We start from the raw sequence: 27,157 nt of genomic DNA on the forward strand, positions 1-27,157 counted from the left end.
GTGATCATGCCACTGCACTCCAGTGTGGGCACCAGAGAAGGAGCTTGTCTCTAAAAAGAGAGAAAAAGAATATTTTCATGAGCCTCTGTGCTGGCAGAAAAATGGCCCTTCAGAGATGTTCATGTCCTATACCTGTGCCTGTGTTAGATTACATGGCAGACCCGGCATAGTGGCTCACGCCTGTAATCCCAGCACTTTGGGAGGCCGAGGCAGGCAGATCATTTGAGGTCAGGAGTTTGAGACCAGCCTGACCAACATGGTGAAACCCCGTCTCTACTAAAAATACAAAAAAAAATTAGCCGGGCGTGGTGGTGTGTGTCTGCAGTCCCAGCTACTCGGGAGGCTGAGGCAGGAGAATCGCTTGAACCAGGGAGGCAGAGGTTGCAGTGAGTCGAGGTCGTGCCACTGAAGTACAGCCTGGGTGACAGGGTGAGACTCCGTGTCAAAAAAAAAAAAAAAATGACGGGGCAAAGGGGAATTAAGGTTGCTAATCAAGTGATTTAGAGAGATGATCCTGGATTATCTGGGTGGGCCCAGTGGCATCAGGAGGGTCTTTAGAAGTAGCAGAAGGAAGCAGAGGGAACCAGAGGTGGCAGTGTGAGAAAGCCTCAACTGGCCATTGCTGGCTTCGAGGCTGGAGGAAGGGACCACGAGCCAAGTTATATGGGGACCCTTAGGAGCTGGAAAAGGCAGGGGAACAGTTTCTCCCCTAGAATCCTCAGAAAGGAACGCATTCTGGCGATCCCTGGATCTTCGCCCACTGAGACTAAGTGGACTTCTGACCTCCAGAACGGAAAGATAACAAAAGCCTCAACGTTTGTGGAAACAACTCATAATGAGCCCGGGACTGTGCCTCCTTCCCCGACGGATGAGCCTGCCTGGGCAGTCTGGGTTTGCATCCCTGCTCTGTCACGTACCAGCTGTTAACGGCACAAGTTGCTTAATTTCTGGGCGCTGTGACCTAGGGATTGCTTTCCCCATCCAGCCGCCCACCCAAAGCTGCAGAAGAGAAGCAAGAGGCTGGTGACTGGGGCGGCTCCGGAGCCCAGGTGGAGCCGCAGTTCGCCTACCACTAAAGGGCTGCAGTCACGGTCCGCGTAGCCGCCAGGGGGCAGCAGAGGTCCGGCCCCGCCAGCCTGGAGGCCCGACTGCGCCTGCGCGGCGCCCGCGGCGGCCAGGGACGGGAAGTGGGCGGGGCCGACCGGCAGCAGCTTGCGGGACGCGGAGCCGCGAGGAGACAGCTGAGGCCCGCGGAGATCTGGGGTGAGGAGGCCGGGGGGGACGGGATTAGAGGGCTGACGGGGCTGGGACGAGAGTCAGGCGCGCGCCCGAGGCGCACAGGGGTGAAATGGGACCGAGGAACCGGAGGGGTGGAACCAGAGGGCTGGGGAGGCAAGGAGGCCGAGACGAGGCTCACATGGGTGCACCCAAAGGGTGCGGGGGTGCAGTGCGGGGGGCCGAGGAGCAAGAGGGGCCGCTGCAGACCTGAGGAACCCGAGGCTGGGAGTTGGGGGGCTGGGGAGCCAAGGGGGCAGAACTAGGGGGCCGGCGGGGGTGTGGCCGAGCCGAGGGCCTGGTAGGGACCGAGGGCTATGAGGCAGAATGGGGTACTGAGGGGGACGCACCCCATTTTTCGAGATTTGGCCTCTCCCCACCCCCCCAGGAGCCTCTGGGCCGGCACGTTGCCCCATATCCCCCCAGTCAGTGCACCTTCAGGGGCCCAGTCTGCCTGATGGCCCCCGGCTCAGCGGCCTCCCTAGCGTCTGTGAAGCGAGCGTCAGCTGCACAAGTGCTCGGGCTGCAGCTGCTTCAGCCACAGGTCTGTGAGCCAGAGCCTCAGGCGCTGAGGCCGGGCACACTGCCGCCGGGTTCGGTCAGGCAAGCCCCTGAACCTGTCTGTGCAACAGGAAGAACTGGCTCCGGCTGCAGGGATTTCAGCACAGGGCTTGACACACAGTGAGGCCCACTGCATGGTGGCGGCCTCCTTCGAAGCCTTCCACCCTGCGGGACCGAGTCACACATGTCGTGGTGGCATTTCCTGGGACAAGTTTCTTGGGCCCAGCTGAGCTCTCACCACGGGGGATAGAAAGTGGGGCCGGCCAGCACTCTGAGGCCATCTCCAGTCTCTTCTGTTGTCAAATTTCGCTCTTTTCCTCCTACACGCAAGGTGGAAGTACCACAGGCACGGGCATCCAGAGACCTCGATTGAGTTCGCTTTGCCCTTTCCACCTGTGTGAGACCTTAAATGGGTGCTTGCCCTCCTAGAACCTATTTCTTCATCTGCAGTGTAGCCTGACAGTATGTACTTCTCAGCGTAGTTGTGAGAGGTAAACAAAACGAATGCATTTCTGAAAGCCATGAACCTCTACACAAGTTCATTTGTGGAATTCCTTTAAGATACTGCCTGAAGGCCGGGCGCGGTGGCTCATACCTGTAATCCCAGCACTTTGGGAGGCCGAGGTAGGCATATCACCTAAGGTCAAGAGTTCCAGACCAGCATGGCAAAACCCCGTCTCTACTAAAAATACAAAAATTAGCCGCGCATGGTGGCAGGTGCCTGTAATCCTAGCTACTCAGGAGGCTGAGGCAGGAGAGTTGCTCGAACCTGGGAGGTGAAGGTTGCAGTGAGCTGAGATCCCACTATTGCACTCCAGCCTGGGCAACAAGAGCGAAACTCCCTCTCAGAAAAAAAAAAAAAAAAGGATACCACCTGAAGCCAACCGAGTCTTTTAAGACCTGGCGCTGCTGCCCACTGCACCCTTCAGAGTGGTGTAGCTTCCTCAGCCCACACCACCCGCCAGTCACTCTTCCGTCTGCCATCACACTTACCACCTGCTGTACACAAAGGGCCATTGTGGGCTCCCTGACTACAGGGAGCTTACAGTCTATCAAGAAAGTCAGGCCTGTAGAAAGAAGTGGTCGTTGCACAGCAGTGTGACTGTGCTTAATGCCATGGAACTGTACACTTAGAAATGGTTAAAAGGATACATAGTGTGTATATTTTACAACAAAAAAAAATTTATATATGTAGGAAAAAAATCTAGGATTTACATCTAACTATTATCAGTAGTTATGAATAAAGAAATAAGAATCTCCTTTGGTAGAAAAAAAAGGTTGGCCAGGCATGGTGTCTCATACCTGTAATCACAGCACTTTGGGAGGCTGAGGCGGGCAGATCACCTGAGGTCAGGAGTTCGAGACCAGCCTGGCCAACATGGTGAAACCCCATCTCTACTAAAAATACAAAAAAATTAGCCAGGCGTGGTTGTGGGTGCCTGTAATCCCAGCTACTAGGGAGGCTTAGGCAGGAGAATCACTTGAACCTGAGAGGCGGAGGTTGCAGTGAGCCGAGATTGCGCCACTGCACTCCAGCCTGGGTGACAGAGCAAGACTCTGTCTCAAAAAACAACAACAACAAAAAAAAGTTAACATGAATGATGCTTTTGTTACACTATAGTGGTGCAGTTTCCTTTTCTAAGGATTGCTGGGTTTTTTTCATTACCCTGATTCTGCAGTTAAGCAAGACTCAACAAGTATTTTTTCTATGTCCCCTAAAAAAGTGCGGTTGTTAAACCCTGCATTCATTAAGCTTAGGAGTCAAAACTAATGCACTAGAGGAAAATAAATATTTTAAATTTTTAAAAAAGAAAACTTTTTACAAGTCAGATGTGAGCAAAAGTTCCATAGAGACATGAAAGACAGCATGCTGGATCCAAAGATGGGGGGATTTCAGCAAAGCCTGGAAGGATCCGCGAGATCTCGGGAGGCAAAATGGAAGGAGGACACCACAAAACAAGGAGGAGAGGGGCTGCCCTAGGGTGGGGGGTACACAGAAATGGAAGGAGGAGCCATGAGAGAGCCAAAGCCCAGAGTTAGTGGCCAATGAGGGACATGTCAGGGATAGAAGGAGTCAGAATGACTTCCCAGGTGTCATCACAGTTAGGGCCCAGGTTCACCAGCATGAACCCCACCCTGGGACTTTGGGCAAGTTCCTTAGCTCTTCTGCTACAGCCTGCCGTGTGAAGTGGCGATAACCACAAGAGGTTGTTGGGAGGCTAAAAGCCATCCCAGGAAGAGTGCTCAGAGCAGGGGCGGATGGCAGCTGGCAGCACCGTCAGCCACACCCCTGCAGCTGCCCCCCCCCCCGATGAGTTCGCTTTGCCATTTCCCACCTATGTGGGACCTTAAATAGGTTCTAAGAGGGTGAGCACCCATTTGGTGTGCAGAGGGGCCGTGATCCAGGAGGAACCAGCTGCCAGTCACATTTGGCCAGACTGGTCCAGGCAGGCGGTGCTGGGATGCAGGAGTCCAATGTCCCTCCCATGCCCACCCCAGGTTCTTGGTGATTTGCACAGGCTCATGCACACGTCCCTCTTATTCGGGGTTTTTCACTGGTGTGCCCTGCTCAGGAAAGCCCAGCACCAGGCTGCGCCGCCTCTGGTGCTCTCCCAGCCCTGCCTCCTCCCTGCGGCTTGCCGCTGGCCTCCATGCCATTCCTGATGCTGTCTCCTCCAGTTGATCCCTCAAAGAACCACAGCACTGTCCCCTGCCCCTGCAGGTACTCCCAGGGCTGCCTCTGGTTTCCCTTGGTGAGGAATTTCTCCTTCCTGCCGGGTGTACCATGGTGTACGTCAGATTCAGGAGCTTATTGGGAAAAGGAAGGAAATGATTCCTGTCACTTTTGACTTCTGGGCTCCAGGGAGGGAAAGCTGTGTCCTGGTTTCTCTCCTCACCCCTTGCCTTAGGTTGTTGATGCAGAAACAAGGGTGCTTGGTCCCCAGCAAGTAAGATGGCCCTGGGCACCCTGCCTTTCTAACAAGGGCAGGCAGTTGGCACAGGCCCTGAGAGTAAGCCAGCCTGTCCCCTCTACAGATGCAGACAGAGCTTCGCACACAGACATCACAGCCCCCAGACCTCACTTAGTACACTTGACACAGACACCATTGAAGCCTGTGCAGGTAGTGGGCACAAGACACAGAGCAGGCAGGTGGCCACAGTGAATCAGGGTCTGCAGTGCAGACAGGAGGAGCCACCCTCCCTGAGGGAACAGGCCGATTGTAGGGAGGGGCTCCCGGCACAGGAGAAAGTACCCCAAGGTCAGGAGGCACCTGCATCCCAAAATGTCCAGCAGACGTCACCAGCAAGTGGGGTGGAAGTGAAGGGTCTTGAATTCTGCCCTTGACAGTGGGGCTTTACACTGTGGGCAGGGGTTTCTCCAGGGGGGCCCTCTGTGTGCTCTAGGGGGGAGCATGCTATCCTCTCACTTGGATCCTAATCATAAATTCACATGAGCACATTTTGTGGTGAGACGGTAGAGCCTTCAGATCACTTGGAATTGCAAGGGAGTGGGCGGAGGCCCCAGGCACTGGCAGTTGCTGGGGGCAGCTCTGCATTGTTCACATTCTCCCAGAAGCTCCAGGGGGCCAGGGCAGTCCCAGGCAGAAGAGGGGCCCTTGGCCGCTTTCACTGCTTGAGGGCAGCCAAGCTTGCTGGGAAATTCACACCATCTTCGAATGCCTTACAGCTCTGCTGGGGCATGGCTGGCAGGCCCTGCCGCCTCCTCATTGACCTACTAGGGCTCCCAGCCTCTGCTCATTTCTCCAGCTCACAGTCTTTCCTTTGTGGTTTGAATGTCAGTGTCCCTCCTGCTCTCAGAGTGATTTTTCCTTATTTGTTTTATGTTCTTTTTTTTTCTTTTTTGGTAGAGATGGGGGGTGGGGGGTGGCAGTCTCACTGCCCAGGCTGGTCTTGAACTCCCGGCCTCAAGCACTCCTCCTGTCTCACCCTCCCAAAGCCCTGAGATATAGACCTGAGCCACAGCGCCTTGCCAGTTGTTTTATGTTCTTTATCCTTTTACCTGCTTGCCTTCTGTAACCTGGGCTGCATTAAATTTACTCCTACTTGTGAGTAAATGTGAACCATAGCAATGAATTTAGTCTATCCCCAGAACCTTCAGTAGCAAGCACCCCTATTCCTACATTATTTGTACGTGTCTACTTAAAATAAATTACCTTTCGATTCTGCCTCTAAAAGAAGAGAAGGGTTTTGTGTTTTGTTAATTTACCACCCTTCACCCCTTGCATTCCAAATCCCTCATTGATCAGACATTTAACTTGGTGCTGGGACCTTTCCCTCTGCCCACCCCATTCTCTTTTGTGTTTTTTTATCTTTAGGCTTCCAGAAGGCTTGTTCCAAGTTAGCAGTTCCTAATAAGGACAGCCCTTTTGTGGGCTGTGAGCTCCCTGCATCTCTTACTTCCCACTCTCTTCATCCTGCACCTCAGGCCCCTGCCGCAGCCACCCTTTTAGCAAAGTTTGTAGGCAGAGTCTGTGGCTATTCTAAGACTGATGATTCTAGAAGATTCTCCTTGCCTTCTTCATTCAGTTTTCAGAACCTGGAAGTCCTCATGAAGGTGATGGGCTGTGAAACTGTTCCCCAAATTCTCCACCCTAGAACTTGGGGTGTTCCTCAGAGTGTCATGTCCGTTTGTCACCATAGAAGAACGCAGTTTTTCTCCCCGGCTTAGTAACTGCGTAGGATTTCTTTTTTATTTTTTTCTGGATCCAATCTCATCCACTACTGCGTAGGACTCGCTGAAGAAAGTTTCCCAGCCTGAGTGTTAGACAAAGCCCAAGGTGGAGTCCCCTCTGTGGGAGGGTTTGGAGGGGTCAGGCACCGGAGAGGAAGGGGGCAGGAGAGAGAAGGGTCCATGCTGAGCGGGTGCTGGCAGGGAAGCCCAGGTGTGGGGCCTGGAGGTGAATCCCCGGGGCGATGCAAAGAACATGGAAAGGGGGGCACTGGAGAGCTGTTTGGGAATAGGCAAGGCAGGCAGGCTGGGGAGGCGACTGTGGAGATTCTGAGTTAGGAGAGAAGAGGAGCCAGAGCCACCCTGAGAGGAGGCTGTGAGGCACCATGTGCCTCTTTCCAGTGAGAGAGAAGCAGGTGAGGGAGTGAAGGCACAGGCTTTGCGATCCCTCTTCGGCCCTGTCTTCCTTCCTGACACCTCAGGCGAGGGACTAACCCTCTCCAAACCTTGGGATTCTCATCTGTGAAATGGGGGCTTGTCCTGGCTCCTGGGGTTTTAGGGGCAACTCCCAGGGCTGGTCAGCTCTGGGCATTCCTAAGGACTTAGGGAGGAAGAGCCCACATGCCCCACAGTGGGGTCAGCACCTGGAACTGTCCACAGTGCCCCTCTTCCAGCCAGGGCTTAGCAGGCCTGAGCTGTTCTAGGCTCACAATTCCCTCCTCCTATTAGAGAGCATTGAATAGGCTCAATGATGTCCCAGGGCACCTCCTGTCTGTCCCAGATTAACCCTCCACTTCTCTCCTGGCCACCCCTTGGGTGGCCCCGGCAGCCTCTGGGGATCCCTTCCTGCTCCCACTCTGGCCTATCTCCAAAACAGCCCTGGGCCAGCCTTCTGCATCTTGGCCCTTCTCTTTCTTCCCCTGAACACCACTAGAGCCCCAACAGGTGTCCCTCCTGCCATCTGGTCACCACGTCCAGGCTCACAGACCTGGTGACTTCACTCCCTCACCTCAGAGCCCTCCTGGCTGCTCGGGACCCATGATCAGGTTGAACCCCCTCACCTGCCTCAGTGCCTGGCCTCAGCATCCCTGTCCTGCTTTTCTCTGGCCACGCTGGCCACCCTCTGCCAGGAACAGTCTTCCTCCTCTGTCACTTCTTGACGATGTCCACCCAGCTGCTGCTCCTGGCACCATCTCCTGAGACTGGGTCTCTGGATGCCCACAAGTCCCCACCTGGACTCATTTCAGGACAGTGGCCAGGGTTGTCCCTCCACTTACTAGTGGCCCTGAACCGTGAGGCCATGCATCTGCCACATGGTGCTAGGTGGGCACCTGCATTGCTGGTGCCGTGGCCCCCCTGATTCTGCTGACTCTGACATTTCTCCCCAGGGTGAAGCCTGGAGACCCTCTTGCCCTGGCCCAGCAGCAGGCCCCCGGGATGCTCTGGGCATGTCCTCTGGAGCCCCACAGAAGAGCAGCCAAATGGCCAGTGGAGCTGAGGAGACCCCAGGCTTCCTGGACATGCTCCTGCAAGACTTCCCAGCCCCGCTGAACCCAGAGGACCCTCTGCCATGGAAGGCCCCGGGGACGGTGCTCAGCCAGGAGGAGGTGGAGGGCGAGCTGGCTGAGCTGGCCATGGGCTTTCTGGGCAGCAGGTAGGCCTGTGCACCCCCAAAGGGGATGGGGAGTAAGGGCAGGGCACCAGGGCCGACCAGGGATGTGGCTGCTGCTCCCCCACACGTCCAGCCCCACACAGGGATCTGCAGCCCCAGATCCCTATGCAACACCATGTGGAACTCCCCTGGCTGCTGTGGCAAAGCACCACACGCTGCGCACTCAACACAGCCGAAGCTCATTCTTTCACAGGGCTGGAGGCCAGGGTCCAAGATCAAGGTGGTGGCTGCGCCATGCTCTCTCAAAGGCTGCAGGGAAGAGTCTGCTCCAGGCCTTTCTGTTAGTGCCTGGCCTTGACTTCCTGGAGGTCCTTGGCTTGTGGACTCATTCCTCCTAGCTGGCCTTGTTGCACGCAGCATCTCCCTGTGTGTGTCTGTGCCTTCACACCTCCCCACCCTGCCTGCTGTGTGTCTGTGGCTCCTTCTCTTGTAAGGACATGGGCATTTTGGACCAGGGGCTGCCCTCCTACAGTGTGACCTCATCTTTATTTATTTTTCTTTTCGTGGAGAATGGGGTCTCGCTATGTTGCCCAGGCTGGTCTCGAATTTCTGGGCTCCATGGATCCTCACGTTTTTGCCTCCCTAAATGCCAGGATTACAGGCATGAGCCACTCCAGCCAATGTGACCTCATATGAACATAACTAATTAGATTTGCAAAGACTTTAACTCCAAATAAGATCATATTCTGAGCCACAGGGGGCTGGGACTTCAACATACCTTTTAGGGAACACAATTTAATGCATAGCAGCTGATAAGCAGTACGTCCTGTTTCCGATCCGTGTGATGGATGAGGAGGCAGAGGTGGGTAGATGAAGAGGCTGGCCTGAGGCCTTACAGTCAAGGAGGGGCAGGGCCACATGGCACCCCGGCCACCACGATCTGAGAGGTAGCTGGCACTGTCCCCCTTCCACAGATGAGGAAGCTGAGGCACAGAGAGGTAGCACAATTAGCTTAGCAGATTTTGGGGAAATCTGGTGGGTGTCCACCAGCAGACAGTGTGTAGCTGTCTCCTAGGCTGACCTCAGAGGTCCCTTCCTTGGAAGACCCTTGCCCTCCCCTTCATTTATTCATTCATTCTGGAAGTATTTGTCCCATGAAAGATGGTGAAGGACAAGGTCTCTTCTCGAACCCTCTCTGCTCAGACAGGGTCTTGGAGTCAGGCTATCTGGCACAGGGGACACCTCATGGAGGTGAGCGGGCTGGTGGGCCACGTGCTGTTTCTGTGAACCTAGTCCCTGGCTGAGGGGATGTGCCCATGGTCCCCAGTGCCAGCATCACCCAAATCCAGCATCACCCAAATCACCTGAAATATCACCTGAAGCCATGACAGGCCCGCAGCCATAGCTCCCTCTGACAGAGCCTCCATCCTCGGTGGCTGCCTCAGTATCCCCCAAGTGTGCACTTCCTTTGCCCCTTGCAGCAAATCAACTCTGTTCTTGACACCCACCAAGGGCCTATTTTCCTTGACCCCAGGCCCCAGCAGAGTCAGTGACTTGTGCTCTCCCTGGGCGGCATGGGCACAGACGTTGCTAAGTGTCAGCCCCATGCAAGGGCCATGCCACCCAGCATCCCCCGCAGCTGCCTAGAACTCAGGAGGAAATGCCCAGTGACCACGCTCCATGAGGTCGTGGCATGCGCAAAGGGTGTTATTGGCTTGTTTTGAGGAAATATTCTAGAGATGTGGCACAAAGTGAATCAGGCCCCAGTGGTGGAGCAGAGTGGGCCCAGCAGGGGTGCCGCGCACGGGAGATGAGGGAAGGCCTCACGTTCTGCCTTCTTGAGAGGAGCAGGTGGCACTCTGCAGGGAGCAGGGGAGTCCAGACCAGGGAGTTCTGCAGCCACTGGGTCTTCGTGGAGGTGGCATGGGGCCATCGCTGCCTTGAGGCAAAAAGCCAGGCCCAGGACAGAAGGGTTGGTGCACTTTGGCCCAAGCATGAGGTGACCGGGCAAAGCCAAGCGGTGCCAGCCCCAAGCTGGGGATCAGATGGAAAAGCCATCCCGGGGAACGACAGAGCCCAGGGGTTTGCTGGGCCTGCGTGGGGCACAAGTGCCGAAGACGGACAGGCCACAGCACCGGGGTGACGACATCAGCCTTCAGTTCCTGGGCAGGGGGAGAAGGGCACAGAGCAGGGCCCCAGGGAAGGATCCAAGGTGGGAGGGCCTGGAGGGCTGAGGAGTGAGTAGGCAGTGCAGGTGACCTGCCCAGGAGGGCCCCGAACCAAAGCTGGGGTCAGTGCTGGCGGCACAGGGGAGGGCAGTGGGTTTTGGTTTTGATGCGAGAGCAGCCAGACTTGTTGAGCGGCTGCTGTGTGAGCCACCTAGTGATGGGTGCGAGCAGGAGGGGCGCAGAGCTCCTGAGCCTCCTCAGCCCCCAGGAATCCACCTTACATGGTGAACTAAAATGGAGTACTTGAAGGTGTTATATGTTCCAGCCATCTTATTGGATTTATTTTGTAAGTTAGTTTTGTTCTTTTCTAGCATCTTCTTTCACACGCAGGTGTAGATGTGCATAGGTGTAGTTAGCACTTGGGGTCTGAGCCTCACACGTTGTCTACACTAAGCCCAGCTGTCTACACACACACACTCACATGTGCCCATACACAGTCACGAGTTCCACCTCCGAGCTCTGCTTCCCATGTCCCAGCCTGAGGAGGGGCTCTTGGGCATGAAGGGCTTTGAGCATCTTGGTCCCTGAGCTCTTTCACAGACCGTAAAAGGCATCCTTCTGGAGGCCATCCAGGAGTCAGAACATCCGGTCCACAGGGGGCTATTTACGCCTTGTCTCCCCTCTTGTTTGTAGCCTCCTGTCACATATTTGAGTCCCTGAGCAGTGCATACCGTACACTAATGATTTGAGTGTGGTTTTAGTCTCTGCCACTAGACTATAAACCCCTTGTAACAGCCCGTGCCCCAAGGTCGGTGAGACGTGTTTCTCAGGCGCCTGGGCCTTGCACATACCTTGGCTTGTCCCTGGAGCATCTTCTTGCCTTGTGTAGGAGCCTGCTCTGCAGGGACCAGAATCAGGGTGGATCTGCATGGTGCAGTGACTCAGGGCTGAGGGCCTCTAGGGCGTGTCCCAGGCCAGACCCTGGGATGAGGCGTGAGCTGTGTCCAGGAAGAGGACGATGGTGGCCCTTGGCCAGGCATTGTCTGGGTCCCCACAGCCGGAAACTGCCGCCCTGCCCCAGCAGCAGTGGCGGGTGGGCAGGAAGCTGAGGCCTGGCCTCACCGGGACCAAGGGAAACAGGCGTCCTTCCTCCCTGCTGTGCAAAAGGAAAACCCAGCAGTTGGCAGGAAACCCCCAAATGGCAGAGGAACTAATTTCTCATGTCTTGGCTGGTTGTTTTTCAAAGGCAGTTCCAGAGGCTTCTCCCATGAGTCACCCTTTCATTTTAAAAATCAGGAATCCACTGAGCATGGTGGCCATGCCTGTAGTCCCAGCTACTCGGGAGGCTGAGGCAGGAGAATCACTTGAACCCGAGAGGTGGAGGTTGTGGTGAGCTGAGATCATGCCATTGCACTCCAGCCTGGGCAACTAGAGCAAAACTCCGTCTCAGGAAAAAAAAAAAAAAATCTAGAATCCATCCCAGTAGATTCCTCAGACCATCAGTAGATACCTTGGGTGCCCAGCCCCCATGGAACAAGACCTGTCAGCCTGTGCTATTGGAAGGTCCTCGCCTTCCAGTTAAAGCCGGGAGTGTTGGCCCAGTGCAGAATCACCTCGCCACCCCAGGCATGCTCCCCGACCCCCACTCTCAGGGACAGGCACACGGGTGAATGTGTGTCGCCCAGCTTCCAGGGCCCCTGCTGGGTGAGAAGGCAGATTCCAGAGGTCAAAATGCATGTTAGAGGCCGTAGGGCCACTGAGGGAGCGACCCCTTCTGCCCAGAAGAGCCAGGGATGGCTCAGAATTTTAGACACTCCTCCCCACTGCCTTCCTTCTCAGCCACAGATGGCTTCAGTGTTTCTTTCCCTAATCTGCCCCATGGCTCTCTTCTGCCCTGCCTACCTGCTAAAAGACGCTAACCCTCCTGTCGGTTTGCTTTCAGCCTGCTGCAACCTCCCTTTCTACCCACTACGCCTCCTCGACTGCTCAGCTCTGTTCTGTGACGTTCAAAGCAGTGACCCAGTCTCACTTCTTAAAACGTTTCCTTCGTGGCACCCAGAAGGCCACCCCTGGAGTCATCCCCACTTTGCTAGCCATGCTCTGGCCCTGTGGGACTCAGCCCCCTATCCTCATTCATTCCGCAGCTCCATCTCCTGCCCAGACCATGTTCTTGCAGGCCCTCAGGCCTCTTGACCTCCATGGAACACAAGTCGCTGTGGAAACAGAGCCCATTGCCCATCCCCTGCCTGACCCTGTTCTATCCCCATCAGGGTAATTAACTGTACCATGAGCCTTCTAGTTGCTCAGAAGTGGCTTCTAGAAACTTCAACACTGTCCTGGCCCCTCCATTTATACTGTCCGACTCTGTCCGCTCCTGTTTGTCACCATGGCCCTGCCCAGCCCAGGTCTTGGACTCTGTCCTCTAGACAGTTGTCCCCTCCTTGCCAGCCCACCCTCCACACCAGGGTCAGAGAGGCCTAAAAGCCCCATCTGATCATGCCATGTCTCTCTTCAGACAGACTAAAGGCGGCCAGGTGCGGTGGCTCACACCATTATCCCAGGGCTTTGGGAGGCTGAGATGGGAGGATCACTTGAGGGCAGGAGTTCAAGACCAGCCTGGACAACATAGCGAAACCCCACCTGTACAAAAAATGTACAAATTAGCTGGACATGGTGATGTCTGTAGCCCTAACTACTGCCTGTAGCCCTAACTACTCTGGAGTCTGAGGTGAGAGGATCTCTTGAGCCCAGGGGTTTGAGGCTGCAGCAAGCCATGATTGCACAGCTGCACTCCAGCCTGGGAGACAGAGCAAGACCCTGTCTCTAAAAATAAATAAATAAAACACAGACCAATGGCAGTGCTTCCCTGTTAGCATAAAGTTTGGCCTGCCCTGTTCCCACCGCCCCTCACCCTGGCAGCTCCTATGGCCCCATCCTCCCAGGGACCTCGTGGACCACGCACAGCCACTTCCTCTACTGAGTGTGCCCATGGGTCCCACACCCCAGGATCAGCTTCCTGGAGCTGCTGTACAAATGACCACAGACCCAGCAGCTTAAACAACGGAAGTGTGCCTCATGGTGCTGGAGGCTGTCATCTGAGATCAGGATGTTGACAGAACTGGCTCCTTCTGGTGGTTTGTGGGCAACCCTTGGCATTCCCTGGCTTGTAGGCTCATCCCCCAGGTCTCTGCCTCATGTTCCCATGGCATTCTCCCTGTGTGTATGTCTGTGTCCAAATTCCTCCCCTAACGTTTTTGGGTTTTTTTTGTTTTTTTTTTTTTTTGAGACAGCATCTCGCTCTGTCACCCAGGCTGGAGTGCAGTGGCACAATCTTGGCTTACTGCAACCTCCACCTCCCAGGTTCAAGCAATTCTGCCTCAGCCTCCTGAGTAGCTGGAACTACAGGCATGCACCACCACACCCGGCTAATTTTTGTATTTTTAGTAGAGATGAGGTTTTACCATGTTGGCCAGGCTGGTCTCAAACTCCTGACTTCGTGATCTACCCGCCTCAGCCTCCCAAAGTACTGGGATTACAGATGTGAGCCACCGCACCCGGCCCAAATTCCCCCTTTTTTATAGAGACATCAGTCATTGGAGTAGGGCCCCAGCCTGCTCCAGCATTACATCATCTTAACTAATTCCATCTGCAATGACTCCGTTTCCAAATGAGCTCCATTCTGAGGTACTGGGGGTTAGGGCCTCAGTGTATGAATTTGGGGGGACACAATTCAACCCAGAACACTCCCCACCCCCCACGGTCCCCAGCAGGCATGGGCGATTCCTCTGCCTTCCTGTGGCCAGGAGCCGTCATCAGCATGGATGTCAGGCAGTTTACTTGCCCATCAACAGCCCCCTCCCCACTAGCCCCAGGCCCAAGTATTATGGTCCAGCTCCCCACCAGATGGTTGTGCGTCTGCCTCTGCTGTCGTGTGACCTTCCTGTCCCAGCTCCCTGAGGACAGGGGCCGCCCTGCTGGCCGTGACCCCTCAGCATGTGGGCTGACGGTTGGGGAAGGGGTGCTAGGTGTGGTCTCCTGCTGGGGGCTGCCCCTCATTTCCCCCTCCTCATCCCTAGGAAGGCCCCGCCACCACTTGCCGCTGCTCTGGCCCACGAAGCAGTTTCACAGCTACTACAGACAGACCTTTCCGAATTCAGGAAGTTGCCCAGGGAGGAGGAAGAAGAGGAGGAGGAGGAGGATGACGAGGAGGAAAAGGCCCCTGTGACCTGTGAGTTCTGTTTCTTCTGAGGTGGCCCCAGGGCTGCTTAGCAGGCAACAAAGGGTGAGGACATTGTGGGAAGCCCATTGATTGGGGTCCCTAAGGATGCTGGGGCCCTCGCTCACAACAGCAGCAGAATCAAGGAGCAGAGAAGGCTTGGGGCCCCAGCGAGGTGGAGGGTGGCGGTCACAGCCCTCCACAGGTCACACGGTTCCCAGTCAGCCCACGAGGCAGGGGTGGGTGGTGCAGACACCCTCCTGTGTCCTGTCTGACTGAAGTTCCAGAACAGCCCAGGAAATTAAAGATGCTTATCCCGTTTCACAGAGGATCTCACAGGTGATCGATCTCTGGTCATGCAGCCAGGTTCAAGTGCCCTCAGTGTTGTAACTCAGCTAACATGCGCCCAGGCAGGCGAAGTCAGGGTCAGCCAGGTGGCATGCCAGCAGGTCTCGGGGCAGCAGCGTGGTCCCCTCAATGCTCAGGCCCCCTGCCTCAGCTGCCCCAAGTCAGGATTCTGTTGGGTGGAGACGCTCTACGGTGTCCATGAGCCCTATGGTTAGATGCTGGTGGAAGCTTGTCTGTCAGCCTGCTCCTGGGACAGCCATAAGCATGGTGTGGCCAGGGGAACCCAGAAATGGAGAGGGCTGCAGAGCTATTTCACAGAGGATATAATCATTAAAAAGCAGGGCTTTTATTTCATGTGACTTTCTTTCATTCTCCTAGTAATTTCATTTTATTATATTTCGCCAAAGTGTTGGTTGATGTTGGACCAGAAATACAGGGAGTAAGAATCGCAGGCTGCGGCAGGGGTGCCACAAGGGGGTAGCAACGTCCCACCCAGCTGAAAACTTGTCCCTGGACAGGCCAGCAGGCAGCAGAGTCGCAGTGGATTTTCCCTTCCTTGCCATTTCCTGTCTGCCATTTCCTTTCCCTTCCTTTACCATTTCCTTTCCTTTCCCTGTTGTTCTAAATTCGGCATTACTAGTGCATGTGTGCATCCGGGGAAAAGCAACAAGGTGGGAGAAGAGCGAGAAAGCGAATACCCGAGGCCTCCAGCATCAGTGGGTGCCCGCGCTCTCCTCCTCGCTCTCGTCCCCTGCCCTCCGCCCTGGCTCCCTGCCCGCATTCCCTGGGAGCGCAGCCTTGCCTTAGCCTGGGAGACAGCTGTCCACAGTGACAGGCGGCCATTGTTCTCGGCCGAGCCAGCAGGCTTCCGGCCGGTGGCAGCTGCTGCGCCTCCGCTCTGCGGCCCCACCAAGGGGGCGCCACCACCGCCCAGCCCCGCCCCGCCTGATGGGTCTCTGTCCGTCCACGCGGGAGACAGCGCCACCTGCCGGTGAGAAGGAGCGTCGCCGCGCCGGCACCAGCCCAGTCCTACGCCCGGGCTCCTGCAGGCCTGGGAAGGAAGGAGGGCGCAGCCAGAAGGAAGTCTCGCCTGCCCTTGCTTCCCTGTCTGTCACAGCGCCTCGCATGCAGGCCTGCCTAGCGGCCTTGATCATGCTCTCCCTGTCACGGACGTAGAATGTAGTCAAGTTTTTGGACTCCAAGCCATTCTTACAAAATTGCGTCAGAGTGGGGATTGTATTATAAGAATTGCCACTGAAGAGCAGCGGGTGGCTGAAACCTCTGTGTGGCTGCCAGTCAGCCCCTCCCCGGTGACTGGATCAGCGAAGAATCCAGAAGTGATTCCCGAGGTTGCGGGGCTTCAGCCCTTGGCATGGGGAGTCTGTGGGCCGGGCAGCACTGCCTCAGCCGCTGGCCTTTCCTGAGCAGAGTCTAGGCTAAGCGGCTGTTGGAAATAGCGGTAGCACCCGGGGCGAGACCGTGAGCCACAGCGGCAGCCGGAGTCTCCCCTCAGCCCAAGCTCAGGCCTGGTAAGCACCAGGAGCCCACAGTTTCCAGAGGGAGTGAGGAAGAGTCCATGGCATTTAGGGGCAGTTTTCTGGGCACAGTGGCCCTCAGACGAGAGGAAAAGGAGGCAGCACTACAAAGACTGGCAGGACGAGGGGGGTTTCCTGCTGGTTTGCAGGGGATCCACCGGCCAAACTTGTGTGGAGCTGCCTTCCCTGAGCTGGGCCTGCCCGAATGAGTTCTCAGGCCCCTCCTTCACCCCACAGCCTTGCCAGTCCCCAGTTCTTGCCAAATGCTTGAATAGGCCCCTGTGTTGGCTATGGCAGCAGCAGCTGGCTCTGGATGCCCCCAACCCTGCCTTGATGCATGGATTCCCAAGGACCTGTCTTTCTGTGACCTCCTGCGTGCATAAGCGCTCATGTTCATGGTTCTTTCTCGGTGGCCCCCTCTGGCCTCAGCCCTTCTCCTTTTCTTCCATAGCCTCCGCCTTTAGGCAGGAGCTCTTTCCTTCTCTCAGTTCCCCATGTCCTTTGGGTGTGGCCTGTGATGCTCAACTCCTGCCCTCGGCTGACTGGCCCTGATTCACCATGCTTGCCACATGCACCTGGGCTGGCAGGAGTTCCAGGAGAGTTTGTGCATTGAGGTGACATGAGTCCCTGAAGCCAGAGCCCCCATGGTTTCCTTTGGGCCTGTTACTGGTTGATCTTTTCTTGAGAAGCCACGCTTAGGTAGGATTTGGGCATTTTTTCTTTTCAAATGAGTATTGTGGCTTATATTATTTGTTGCTACATAACAAATCGCCCCAAATGTAGTGGCTTAAAACAACAGACATTTATTCTCCCAGTTTCTGTGGGTCTGGAATCTGGGAGCAGCTTAGCTGGTTCTGGTCCAGGGTCTCTCACTGGGTTGTGGTCACATGTTTGCTGGCTGGGCTGGAGGGCCTGCTTTCGAGGTGGTTTCAACACTCGACCACTGACAGGAGGCCCTGGTCCCGTCCCATGTGGGCTCTCCATGGTGCTGCTTGAGCATCCTCACAGCTCAGATTGAGCGATGAGAGGGAGGGAGGAAGAGAGTGAAAACACACAAGGCGGGAGGTGCAGGGCCTCTTTGTTTCGTAGCACCTGAAGCACACACAGTCACTGCCACTCTCTTCATCAGAAGCAGCCAAGTCCCACACTCAGCGGTGGGAAGTGAGCTCCACCTCACGAAAGGGGAAGTCAAAGAATTTGTGGACATGCTTTAAAGCCACTGTCACGCGAGACGAACACTTGTAATGAAAAATTGGGGCAGTATTAAGAAAGTGTACTTCAGGAAAAAGCTGTCCATGGAACTGCCACGTGCAGGTCCACTCTGACACCTTGGTTGTGTGCTGTTCCTGCCTTTTTTTTTTCTGGCCCTGGTGGTTTTTCATGGACTTGTAGTTAAACTGCATATGTAATTTTCCTTCATTTTTCACTTAGTATCATGACATTTTACGTGCTTATAAACTCTATAAAAATCCATTTTTTAGTTTTCTGTTTTAAGAGACCAGGTCTCCCTCTGTCACCCAGACTGGAATGCAATGGTGTAATCGGAGATCGCCGTAACCTCGACCTCCTTGGCTCAAGGGATCCTCCTGCTCCAGCCTCCCAAATAGCTGGGATTACATATACCACCACATGCAGATAATTTTTTTTGGTTTGGTGGTGTTTGTTTGCGACTGAGTTTCGCTCTGTTGTCCAGGCTGGAGTGTAGTGGCGCAATCTTGGCTCACTGCAACCTCTGCCTCCCGGATTCAAGCGATTTTCCTGCCTCAGCCTCCCAAGTAGCTGGGACTACATGTGCATCCCAACATGCCCAGCTAATTTTTGTATTTTTAGTAGAGACGGGATTTCACTTTGTTGGTCAGAGTGGTCTTGAACGCCGACCTCAAGTGATCTGCCTGCCTTTACCTCCCAAAGTGCTGGGACTACAGGCATGAGCCATGGCGCCCAGCCTGTTTTTAAGAGACAGGGTCTCTTTATGTTATCCAGGCTGGTCTTGAACTCCTGACCTCAAGCAGTCCTCCCACCTCAGCCTCTCAAAGTGCTGGGATTACAGGCATGAGCCACTATGCCTGGGCTAGTTTTTTTAATTAAACTTTTTGTTTTGAGATAATCATAGCTGCACATGCAGTTGTAATAAATAATACAAAGAGATTCCATGTACACTTTACCCAGTTTCCTCCAATGGTAACATTTTGCAAAACTATAATAAAATATCACCATCAGGATCCTAACATGGTCAAAATACAGAGCAGTTCCATCACCAGGATCCCTCCTGTCACCCTTTTAAGGCCACCCTTACACCCCCATCCCTACGGACCCCATCCCTAACCACTGGCAACTACTAATCTTCTCGGCTTCTACCATTTTATTATTTCAAGAACACATATAAATGGAAGCATATGATGTGTAACTTTAGGGGACTGGTTTAATTCTCTGGAGATTAGCCCAGGTTGTTTGATGCATCAGGAGTTCATTCTTTGCCATTCTTGAGTGGTATTCAAAGGTATGGGTCGACCATGGTTTGTTTAACCATTTCCACATTGAAGGACATCTAGGCTGACTCCAGATTTTGGCTGTTCCAGATAAAGCTGCTATGAACATTTGTGTTCATGTGTTCAAGCTTTTATGTGAACAGTCTTCATTGTTCTGGGATAAGTCCGCAGGAGTGCCACGGTGGGGTCGTATGGGAGTTGCATATTTCGTTATGAAAATCATATTTAATAGCAGCTTAATTCTTCATCAAGAGACTAGATCTTTTTTTTTTTTTTTTTTTTTTTTTTTTGAGACAGAGTCTTGCTCTGTCGCCCAGGCTGGAGCACAATGGCACGATCTCGGCTCACTGCAACCTCCGCCTCCCGGGTTCAAGCAATTCTCCTGCCTCAGCCTCCCGAGTAGCTGGGATTACAGGCACCCGCCACCATGCCCGGCTAATTTGTGTATTTTTAGTAGAGACGGGGTTTCACCATGTTGGCTAGGCTGGTCTCGAACTCCTGACCTTGGGTGATCCGCCCACCTCGGCCTCCCAAAGTGCTGGGATTACAGGTGTGAGCCACCACGCCTGGCCAAGACTAGATCATAATTTAAGTATTATTCCTTTGTCATTGGATATATAGTATTTCTAATTAATGGGCAATTATAAGTGATTCTGTACTTTGTCTTTAAAATTATTTTTGTGTTTCTGATTATTTCTTTAGGATGGGTTCCCATGAGTAGAGTTGCTCCATGGTGGGATGGGAGACTTCAAGGGGCAAGTTGCCAAACTAGACATTTCTAATTCTGGTAACAGGCTGCCATGTGTGCGTTATTGAGTTGATGTGCTCACAATGCCCTGGGCGGTGATGGGGGCTTTGCAGGCCCACGTGGGAGCTGTCAGGGAGCCAGCGAGGCCTCAGCTGGCTTGGTTGGCACTTCCCTGACAATCCTTCCATTGTGCCCATCAGTGCTGGATGCCCAAAGCCTGGCACGGAGTTTCTTTAACCGCCTTTGGGAAGTTGCCGGCCAGTGGCAGAAGCAGGTGCCATTGGCTGCCCGGGCCTCACAGCGGCAGTGGCTGGTCTCCATCCACGCTATCCGGAACACTCGCCGCAAGATGGAGGACCGGCACGTGTCCCTCCCTTCCTTCAACCAGCTCTTCGGCTTGTCTGTGAGTGCTCCCATCCAGACCCTGGGGACAGCTTCGGAGGACCAGGGCGAGGGTGGGGGCCCCCCAGGTACCGAGAAGAGCTGCCCGCCAAGGCTGAGACAGGAGAGACACCCGTCAGCCCCTGTACTTGCCCAGCGAGAGACTAAGAAGGGCAACAGTGTGAGTCTGTTATGAGGGAGGCCTGGATGCCACGTTCCCCTGACTCCTGCACCAGGAGCCACCTGGGGCAGCCCCTCATTTTATGCTTGTAGCAACTCATAACAGATGGTGAAACCAAGGCTGCCGCCAGCTGTCCTTTTCCAAACCTCCCAGCTCATACGCACATAAGCCGGGCGAAGGCCATACTGATTCTCCCAGACTCTACCCCATCAGTGCCTGGCTCCACGCCCCCTGGGAGCACCCTGGGTCCCGCGGGTCTGTGACTCTCACCTCATCCCCACCAGGACCCTGTGGACCGTGCCTACTTTGCTGTGTTTGATGGTCACGGAGGTGTGGATGCTGCGAGGTACGCCGCTGTCCACGTGCACACCAACGCTGCCCGCCAGCCAGAGCTGCTCACAGACCCTGCAGGAGCCCTCAGAGAAGCTTTCCGGCGCACCGACCAGATGTTTCTCAGGAAAGCCAAGCGAGAGGTGAGGACTGGCCGCTGGGCCTCGGGTGCAGTTTGGAGGCCAGTGAGAGTCCCGGCCTCTGCAGTGGGAAAAATGCCAAAGGGGCTGGTGGTGCTGGAAGGTCCTCACTAAACACTGCCGGTGGTCCTGCCATTTTTTCTAAAGGGGCTTGGTTTTCACTTGAACGGAAGCAGCACAAAGCCTGCCCTGACCCAGCATGGTGGGCCTCTCAGCCACACAGACCTGCCTGGCACAGAGGGTCTGCTGGCCTCGGGGAAGGCAGCTGTGGTCAAGCGTTCCTGGGATTTTGTTTTAATGAGATATGGCAAGGCGACAGACACAGACCAGGACCTTAACAAAGAGTCTACTACTCACAGTTCCTGAGAGGAGGGGCCACGCCTCACAGGGCCATGCATGGGAAGCACTGAGGTAGTCGGGGCGCAGAGAGAAGAGAGGGAAGCTGGGCCAGAGCCTTCTCTGCATCCTCCCCAGGTGTTTGCTGTCTCGAGGAATCAGCTGGCCTGGGAAGGGGCAGCCCCTCCAGGACCAGCAAGGCCCCAAGATGTCAAAGCATCATAAAAGGGGGAATATGTAAAACCTGATTAATCTACTGCCTGCCTCCCCTTCCTCCTCTAGGCAGGGTCTCAGCAGGCTACCGATGTCCTCTGGGAACACTCCTTCGGGAGTTATAGCCACGTGCAGGGATGAGGCATTTGTTTCTGAAAGAAGAAAGAATACAAATGCGTCAGGCCCCTCCTCTGTGAACTTAGCCACTCTGAACCTCACCAGCAGAATTTCACTAGGTCCTTCTTGTAGCCCTCTGAGGTGAATACGAATATTGTACCCATTGTAGACATTGCGAAACTGAGGCTCAGATTGCTTAAAAGACCTGCCCCAGTGAGAAGACACCAGGGGAAAGGTGCACTTTTGTCACATGCTCTGAGTACAGACCTTCATGGAAATTAGCAGAGCCGGGCTTTGTATCTCAATAGAAAACCGTGCAATCTCTGTAGCTGCAAGGACCCCAGTGAAAAGCAGGCAAGCCTCCACTCCTGGCCTCTCACCTCAGCCCCAGGAAGTGACAAAGGCCTCTGAGCTCAAGGCTGCCTCAGAGTAGAAAACGGATTCTCTGAAGCAGGCATAACCGCTTTATTGAGGCTGGGCACAGTGGCTCACGCCTGTAATCCCAGCACTTTGGGAGGCAGAGGCCGGCGGATCACTTCAGTTTAGGAATTCGAGACCAGCCTGGCCACCATGGTGAAACCTCGTCTCTACTAAAAATACAAAAATTGGCCAGGTGCGGTGGCTCATGCCTGTAATCCCAGCACTTTGGGAGGCTGAGGTAGGCAGATCACTTGAGGTCAGGAGTTTGAGACCAGCCTGGCCAACGTGGTGAAACCCTGCCTCTACTAAAAATTAAAAAAAAAATTAGCCAGGTATGGTGGCACGCCCCTATAGTCCCAGCTACTTGGGAGGCTGAGGCATGAGAATCACTTGAGCCCAGGAGATGGAGGTTGCAGTGAGCTGAGACTGTGCCACTGCACTCCAGCCTGGGTGACAGAGCAAGATTTTGCCTCTAAATAAATAAATAAATAGCCAGGCGCAGTGACTAACGCCTGTAATCCTAGCACTTTGGGAGGCCAAGGCAGGCAGATTGCCTGAGCTCAGGAGTTCAAGACCAGCCTGGGAAAGAAACATGGCAAAACCCCGTCTCTACTAAAAACACAAAAAATTAGCTGGGCGTGGTGCTGTACGCCTGTAATCTCAGCTACTTGGGAGGCTGAGGCAGGAGAATCGCTTGAATCCAGGAGGCGGAGGTTGCAGTGAGCCGAGATTGCGCCATTGCACTCCAGCCTGGGTGACAGAGCAAGATTCTGTCTCAAAATAAATAAATAAATAAATAAATAAATAAACATCTTTATTGAGATACAATTGACACGTAGTAAGTGGTGCATATTTGAAGTCCACAATTTGGCAAGTTTTGGCTTATAGCATATACACCTGTGGATTCCTCACCACAGTAACGGGAGTATTCATCACCCCCGGAAGCTTCATCCTGCCCCGTGTCATCCTCTGCCCTTCCCTACCTCCTCTCAACTCTCATGGGCCCTCTCTCCCTGCAGCGGCTGCAGAGTGGCACCACAGGTGTGTGTGCACTCATTGCAGGAGCGACCCTGCACGTCGCCTGGCTCGGGGACTCCCAGGTCATTTTGGTACAGCAGGGACAGGTGGTGAAGCTGATGGAGCCACACAGACCAGAACGGCAGGTAAGGGGATCCCTGCGCCCAGGCCCAGGATATTCCTGGCCTCCATCATGCTGGGCCCACAGGGGAACCCCACCCAGCCTGGGAACTTCAGGAAGTATTAATCCTGGCACCTTTCAAGAGGGAGGGCTCCCCACCTGATTTGAGTGGCCAGGGGGTCCCACATGAGCCCTTCCTGAGAGCCCAGAGCCCAGAGCTCCAGGGGAGAGCAGAGCCCTCTGCACTGACAGGCATCCCAGTGCAGTCAGCGCAGCCCAGTGCAGACCAGAGCCTATGATATACACGGACAAGGAGGCCACAGGCTGTGGGTGAGGAGGTGATGCTGCCCCGGGGCTGGAGGGAACCTGGCTTGGGGCTGTACTGAGTAGAGGCTGCCTGGGACCCTGGCACTCAGGTCATCACCTGGATATGAGGATGACAGTCCCACTCAGACCTCTTCTCACAAAACTGTCTCATCCATGTGTCTCCTGAGGTTGGATTGCGAGCATTCAGATATCATGGAATGACTGTTTATCCCTCAAACCCCACTTTTCCCACATGCTGTTCTCCACCAGCTATGTTTGATTAACCACGCACATGGTGGATAATTCTACATCAGCACATAGGAGCACCCATCCTTTCTTGGGGCTGCGGACATTGCGTTCATCATGCAGTCCCCTGTGGGTGAGCATGAAGATCTTTTCAGTCTTTTGGTGCTAAAAACAATGCATCTGTACCTACTTTGTGCAGCATTAATTGCTCAGAGTCAAGTGTACCTATATCTGTAGGACACATCCCCAGAAGTGGGATGGCTAGGTTGGAACTGATGCACGTACAGTCTGGGTAGATTTGCCAAGCTGCCCACCTCAGGCCATGCCAGCCTGGGCTGGCACTACATGCCCAAGAAGGTCCATTTCCCCACAGTCCCACCAGCCTGCAGGATTCTTCCTGTCAGGTAAGAAGGCTGTCTTGGGGCAATTGTTAAGTTTGCTTTTCTGTTACAGAGTGAGTTTGAGCATCTTTTCAAAAGCTGAAGATCATTTACACAACCTTTCCTGCAAACACTGTTTTTTTCCTTTGCCTGTTTTTCTTATCAGTTTATAGATTCCTTGTATATGTGAAGGAGGTTGGCTCCTTGTCTGTGACGATTTGCAAATATTTTTCCATGCATCTTTTCTTTTATTTTTGTTTATGGGCTTTTGCCACATGGAAGCTTTGTGTTTTTCTGTAGTTGAGTAGTCTTCCTTTTTTGTGGCTTCTGGGTTTGGAAAACACATAGAGACCACCAGGACTTGATGATTATAACAGTCAGGGGCAGCTATATTCCTTGGCCTTTCACTGTGGCTCACGGCCTGGGATGGGCCCCCGTACGTCCTCTCCCCGTTGTACAGAGGAGAAAACTGAGGCTCAGTCACTTGCCCAGAGCACACCGCCAAAGTCACAGATAGTCTCTGCCACTCCCCTGCCTCCACCACCGTGGGGGAATTTGGCACCTGCTCCCTAGTGGGCTCTCCTCCCCAGGATATGCAGTCAGATGAAATGTGGCCAAGTCAGGATTCGTGCTGGGCCCACTCCCACCTGCTGCCTGCACACCTGCAGGCTCAGCATTCAGCACCCCCTTAAAGCCCAGTGGGGACTCTGTTCAAACACTGCCTGAGCCCTGCAGTATGGTGTCATGGCAGAGGATGGACAGATGGCCTTGCCTGGTCCCGGCTCCACCGCTTCCAAGTCCATCACACAGGGGTCCCTGGAGGTTTGGGCTAAGGATTGGGTGTCCCAGTGCATGTGGAGTGCAGAGATCAGAGCTTGCACAAGAGAAGCACACACAGGTGTCTGTGTTCTTGGCTGCAGCCCGCATGGGCCAAGGAGTTCAGACCCAGTGCCCCCCACCTCCTCTTCCCTGCCGCCATGCTCTGTAGGCTTGGCCCCTCCTGCTGTGATCCTAATCACAGCCTTCCACCCTAAAGAATTAATCACAGATCCAGGCCAAGGTTCTCACACAAAAACAAGCATCATGTCGGTTACAAGAGCAAGAAACTGGCCTCAACCTGGCGAGCTTCAACGGGGGTCCAGCAGTGGCCCAGAGCAGCTTCGAGGAGTACGTGGGGAGTGCGTGGTGCTCTGCCTTGTTCTGCGGCTGTCTGAACAGTCTCCTGCCTCTGCACTCAGTTCACCCTCCAAACACTGAGTGCCCACTCTGCACAGGATACTTTGTTGAGGCAGTGAGATAACACAGGACCCACTTCCTGCCTCTAAGTCTAATGGGGGAGCAGGAGGAAGGCAAGGACCTGGGCAGGATGTGGCAGAGAGATGAAGGGAGCCGCATCTCAGGCAGGTGCAATTCCTGCAGGCCAGGAGAGAGACCAGGAGGAAAGGGCAGGTTATGCCAGAATAAGGGCCAGGGGTGGAGGTGTGCTCCAAGTGATCCTCCCACCTCTCAAGCCTCAGGAGGCAGGAGGATGGCTTGAGCCCTAGAGGTCGAGGCTGCAGTGAGCTATGTTCATGACACTGCACTCGAGCCTTGGCGACAGAGTGAGACCCGGTCTTCAAAAAACAAAAGCCCCAGAATCAGTGGGTAGAAGACTCGGGGTAGGGGAGAGGACCACCCACCTGCTGCTCCTTCAGCTGGAAAAGCTGGACTGCTCCAGGCTGGGAGGAACTCTGTAAGGACTCACTAGAAGCTTCTGAAGTGATCAGGCTACTGGAGGACAAGTTGAGGGCTGGGTCACAAAAGTGAGTCCAGGAGGGCAGTGAGAGTCACTCAAAGTCACAGGTCACGCTGGCACGCCTGGCAGGCAGCCTGGGAGAGATAGGAGTCCCGGCTCTGCAGGTGGAGACGTCGCAGAGGGCCTTGGACATCCAGGAGGATGGCGGTGCCATAGGCGACACTGCTGCGGCCTGGCCAGGTGGAGCTCTGCGCTCCTAGGAGGCAGGAAATGGCTGTTCACAGGAGCCCACAGGCCACCGGCTCCAGCTTTGACCTGGGAAGCTGTTTCAGGCAGGTGGAGAGGATGAGGTTTGAGGAGCAGAGGGAAGAGCTGCTGAGGGTGGGTGCTGGGCAGTCGGGAGGCGAAGGCAGGAGATGGCTTGAGCCCTAGAGGTCAAGGCTGCAGTGAGCTATGTTCATGACACTGCACTCCAGCCTTGGCAACAGAGCAAGACCCTGTCTCCAAAAAAAAAAAAAAAAAAAACCAGAATCAGTGAGTAGGAGACTCAGGGGGAAGGGGACAAGACCCGTTAGCCTGGGGATATGTTAGTCCCGGACCAGACTGAGCCTGGCTAGTGTGTGACGGAGGTGGGAGCCACTGGAGAGGAGGAGGACCCAGGTTCCCGGCCAGGGTTAGAGGGGCAAGCCGGCGCAGCCTGTCCAGCACAGGGGTGTGGAATGGTAGGAGAGGGGATCACAGGCTGCCGGGGAGCAGTGCGGCCCCTGTGCCCTCCTGCCCTTTGGCTCTACCCTGTCCCACAGCCATCCCTGGTGGTGGGGAGGGGCGTCAGGCAGGAAGGTTCTAAGCTCAGCCTGCATGGCCCCCTGTGGGGAAGAGCCACCTCCAGAGGGCATGGGAAGCAGATTGCCGTTCATCCTCCATCACCTGCCCACATGCCTGCCTCTAGGACATTGAGGGGCTGGAGTGGGCTGGGGTGTGTGGGATACAGAAGCAGAGACAGGCTCCTCATTCTCCCTGGAGCCTCCCACGCTCACAGCCCCTCCCCAGGGAACGCCTCTGAGGCACAGGGGAGGAGGTGCTGCTTCCTCTGCCGCTCCTCGCCGTCTGTAGGCGCCTTCACGCGTGTGTGGGGGCACATGTGTGTGTGAACATTCGTGCGTACTCTGTGTTAATCCACCTGCCTCTCCCCGTGCCCCTTCTCCTGGCCTCTTCTTGGCTGTCTCCTGCTCTTCCCTCCTTCCTGGTCCTCCTTGCCTTTTCCTTGCCCTGCTCAGACCCCAGAGGTGGCAGCTTAGACCCAGAGACAGCCTTGAGCTCCCTGTTCCTGCCCTTCATGGCTTGATTCTCCAGCTCAGCTGGGACAGGAGCACCCAGCCTACCAGGCACTGGTCCAGTTGCCACACAGGCTCATGGCTGCAGTGCCCAGGAAGGCCAGGACTCCTGCAAATCCATGTCATTCCCACCATGATGCCCTCTGCAGGGGAGCCACATAAGGAGGCCTGGTCCTTGGTACAGGCGTCTGGAGAAGGCTCCCTCCCCCAGGCCTCCCGCAGTGCATGTCCGTCTGCTCCGGGGAGGGAATTGGCTGA

At 54.9% G+C, this 27,157-nt stretch overlaps 1 protein-coding gene across 2 annotated transcripts in view; it reads left to right on the forward strand.

Moving 5' to 3' along the window:
* The first annotated feature begins 1,163 nt into the window (after positions 1 to 1,163).
* The window catches only part of PPM1F (protein phosphatase, Mg2+/Mn2+ dependent 1F), a 33,468-nt gene continuing 7,474 nt past the window's right edge, over positions 1,164 to 27,157 (forward strand). Inside the window, exons 1-6 of one of the 2 annotated variants that reach the window (XM_054469060.2) lie at positions 1,164 to 1,263; positions 7,915 to 8,180; positions 14,383 to 14,534; positions 19,843 to 20,045; positions 20,489 to 20,677; positions 22,780 to 22,923. In XM_054469060.2, the coding sequence (XP_054325035.1) occupies positions 7,975 to 8,180; positions 14,383 to 14,534; positions 19,843 to 20,045; positions 20,489 to 20,677; positions 22,780 to 22,923 (894 nt within the window). In that variant the 5' untranslated portion in view covers positions 1,164 to 1,263; positions 7,915 to 7,974. Of the gene's footprint in view, positions 1,264 to 7,914; positions 8,181 to 14,382; positions 14,535 to 19,842; positions 20,046 to 20,488; positions 20,678 to 22,779; positions 22,924 to 27,157 lie in introns of those variants that run through there. The other variant, XM_054469061.2, reaches the window with a different exon arrangement.

The sequence above is a fragment of the Pongo pygmaeus genome, chromosome 23 (assembly GCF_028885625.2).
Source record: "Pongo pygmaeus isolate AG05252 chromosome 23, NHGRI_mPonPyg2-v2.0_pri, whole genome shotgun sequence".
In the NCBI taxonomy this organism is placed as follows: Eukaryota; Metazoa; Chordata; class Mammalia; order Primates; family Hominidae; genus Pongo; species Pongo pygmaeus.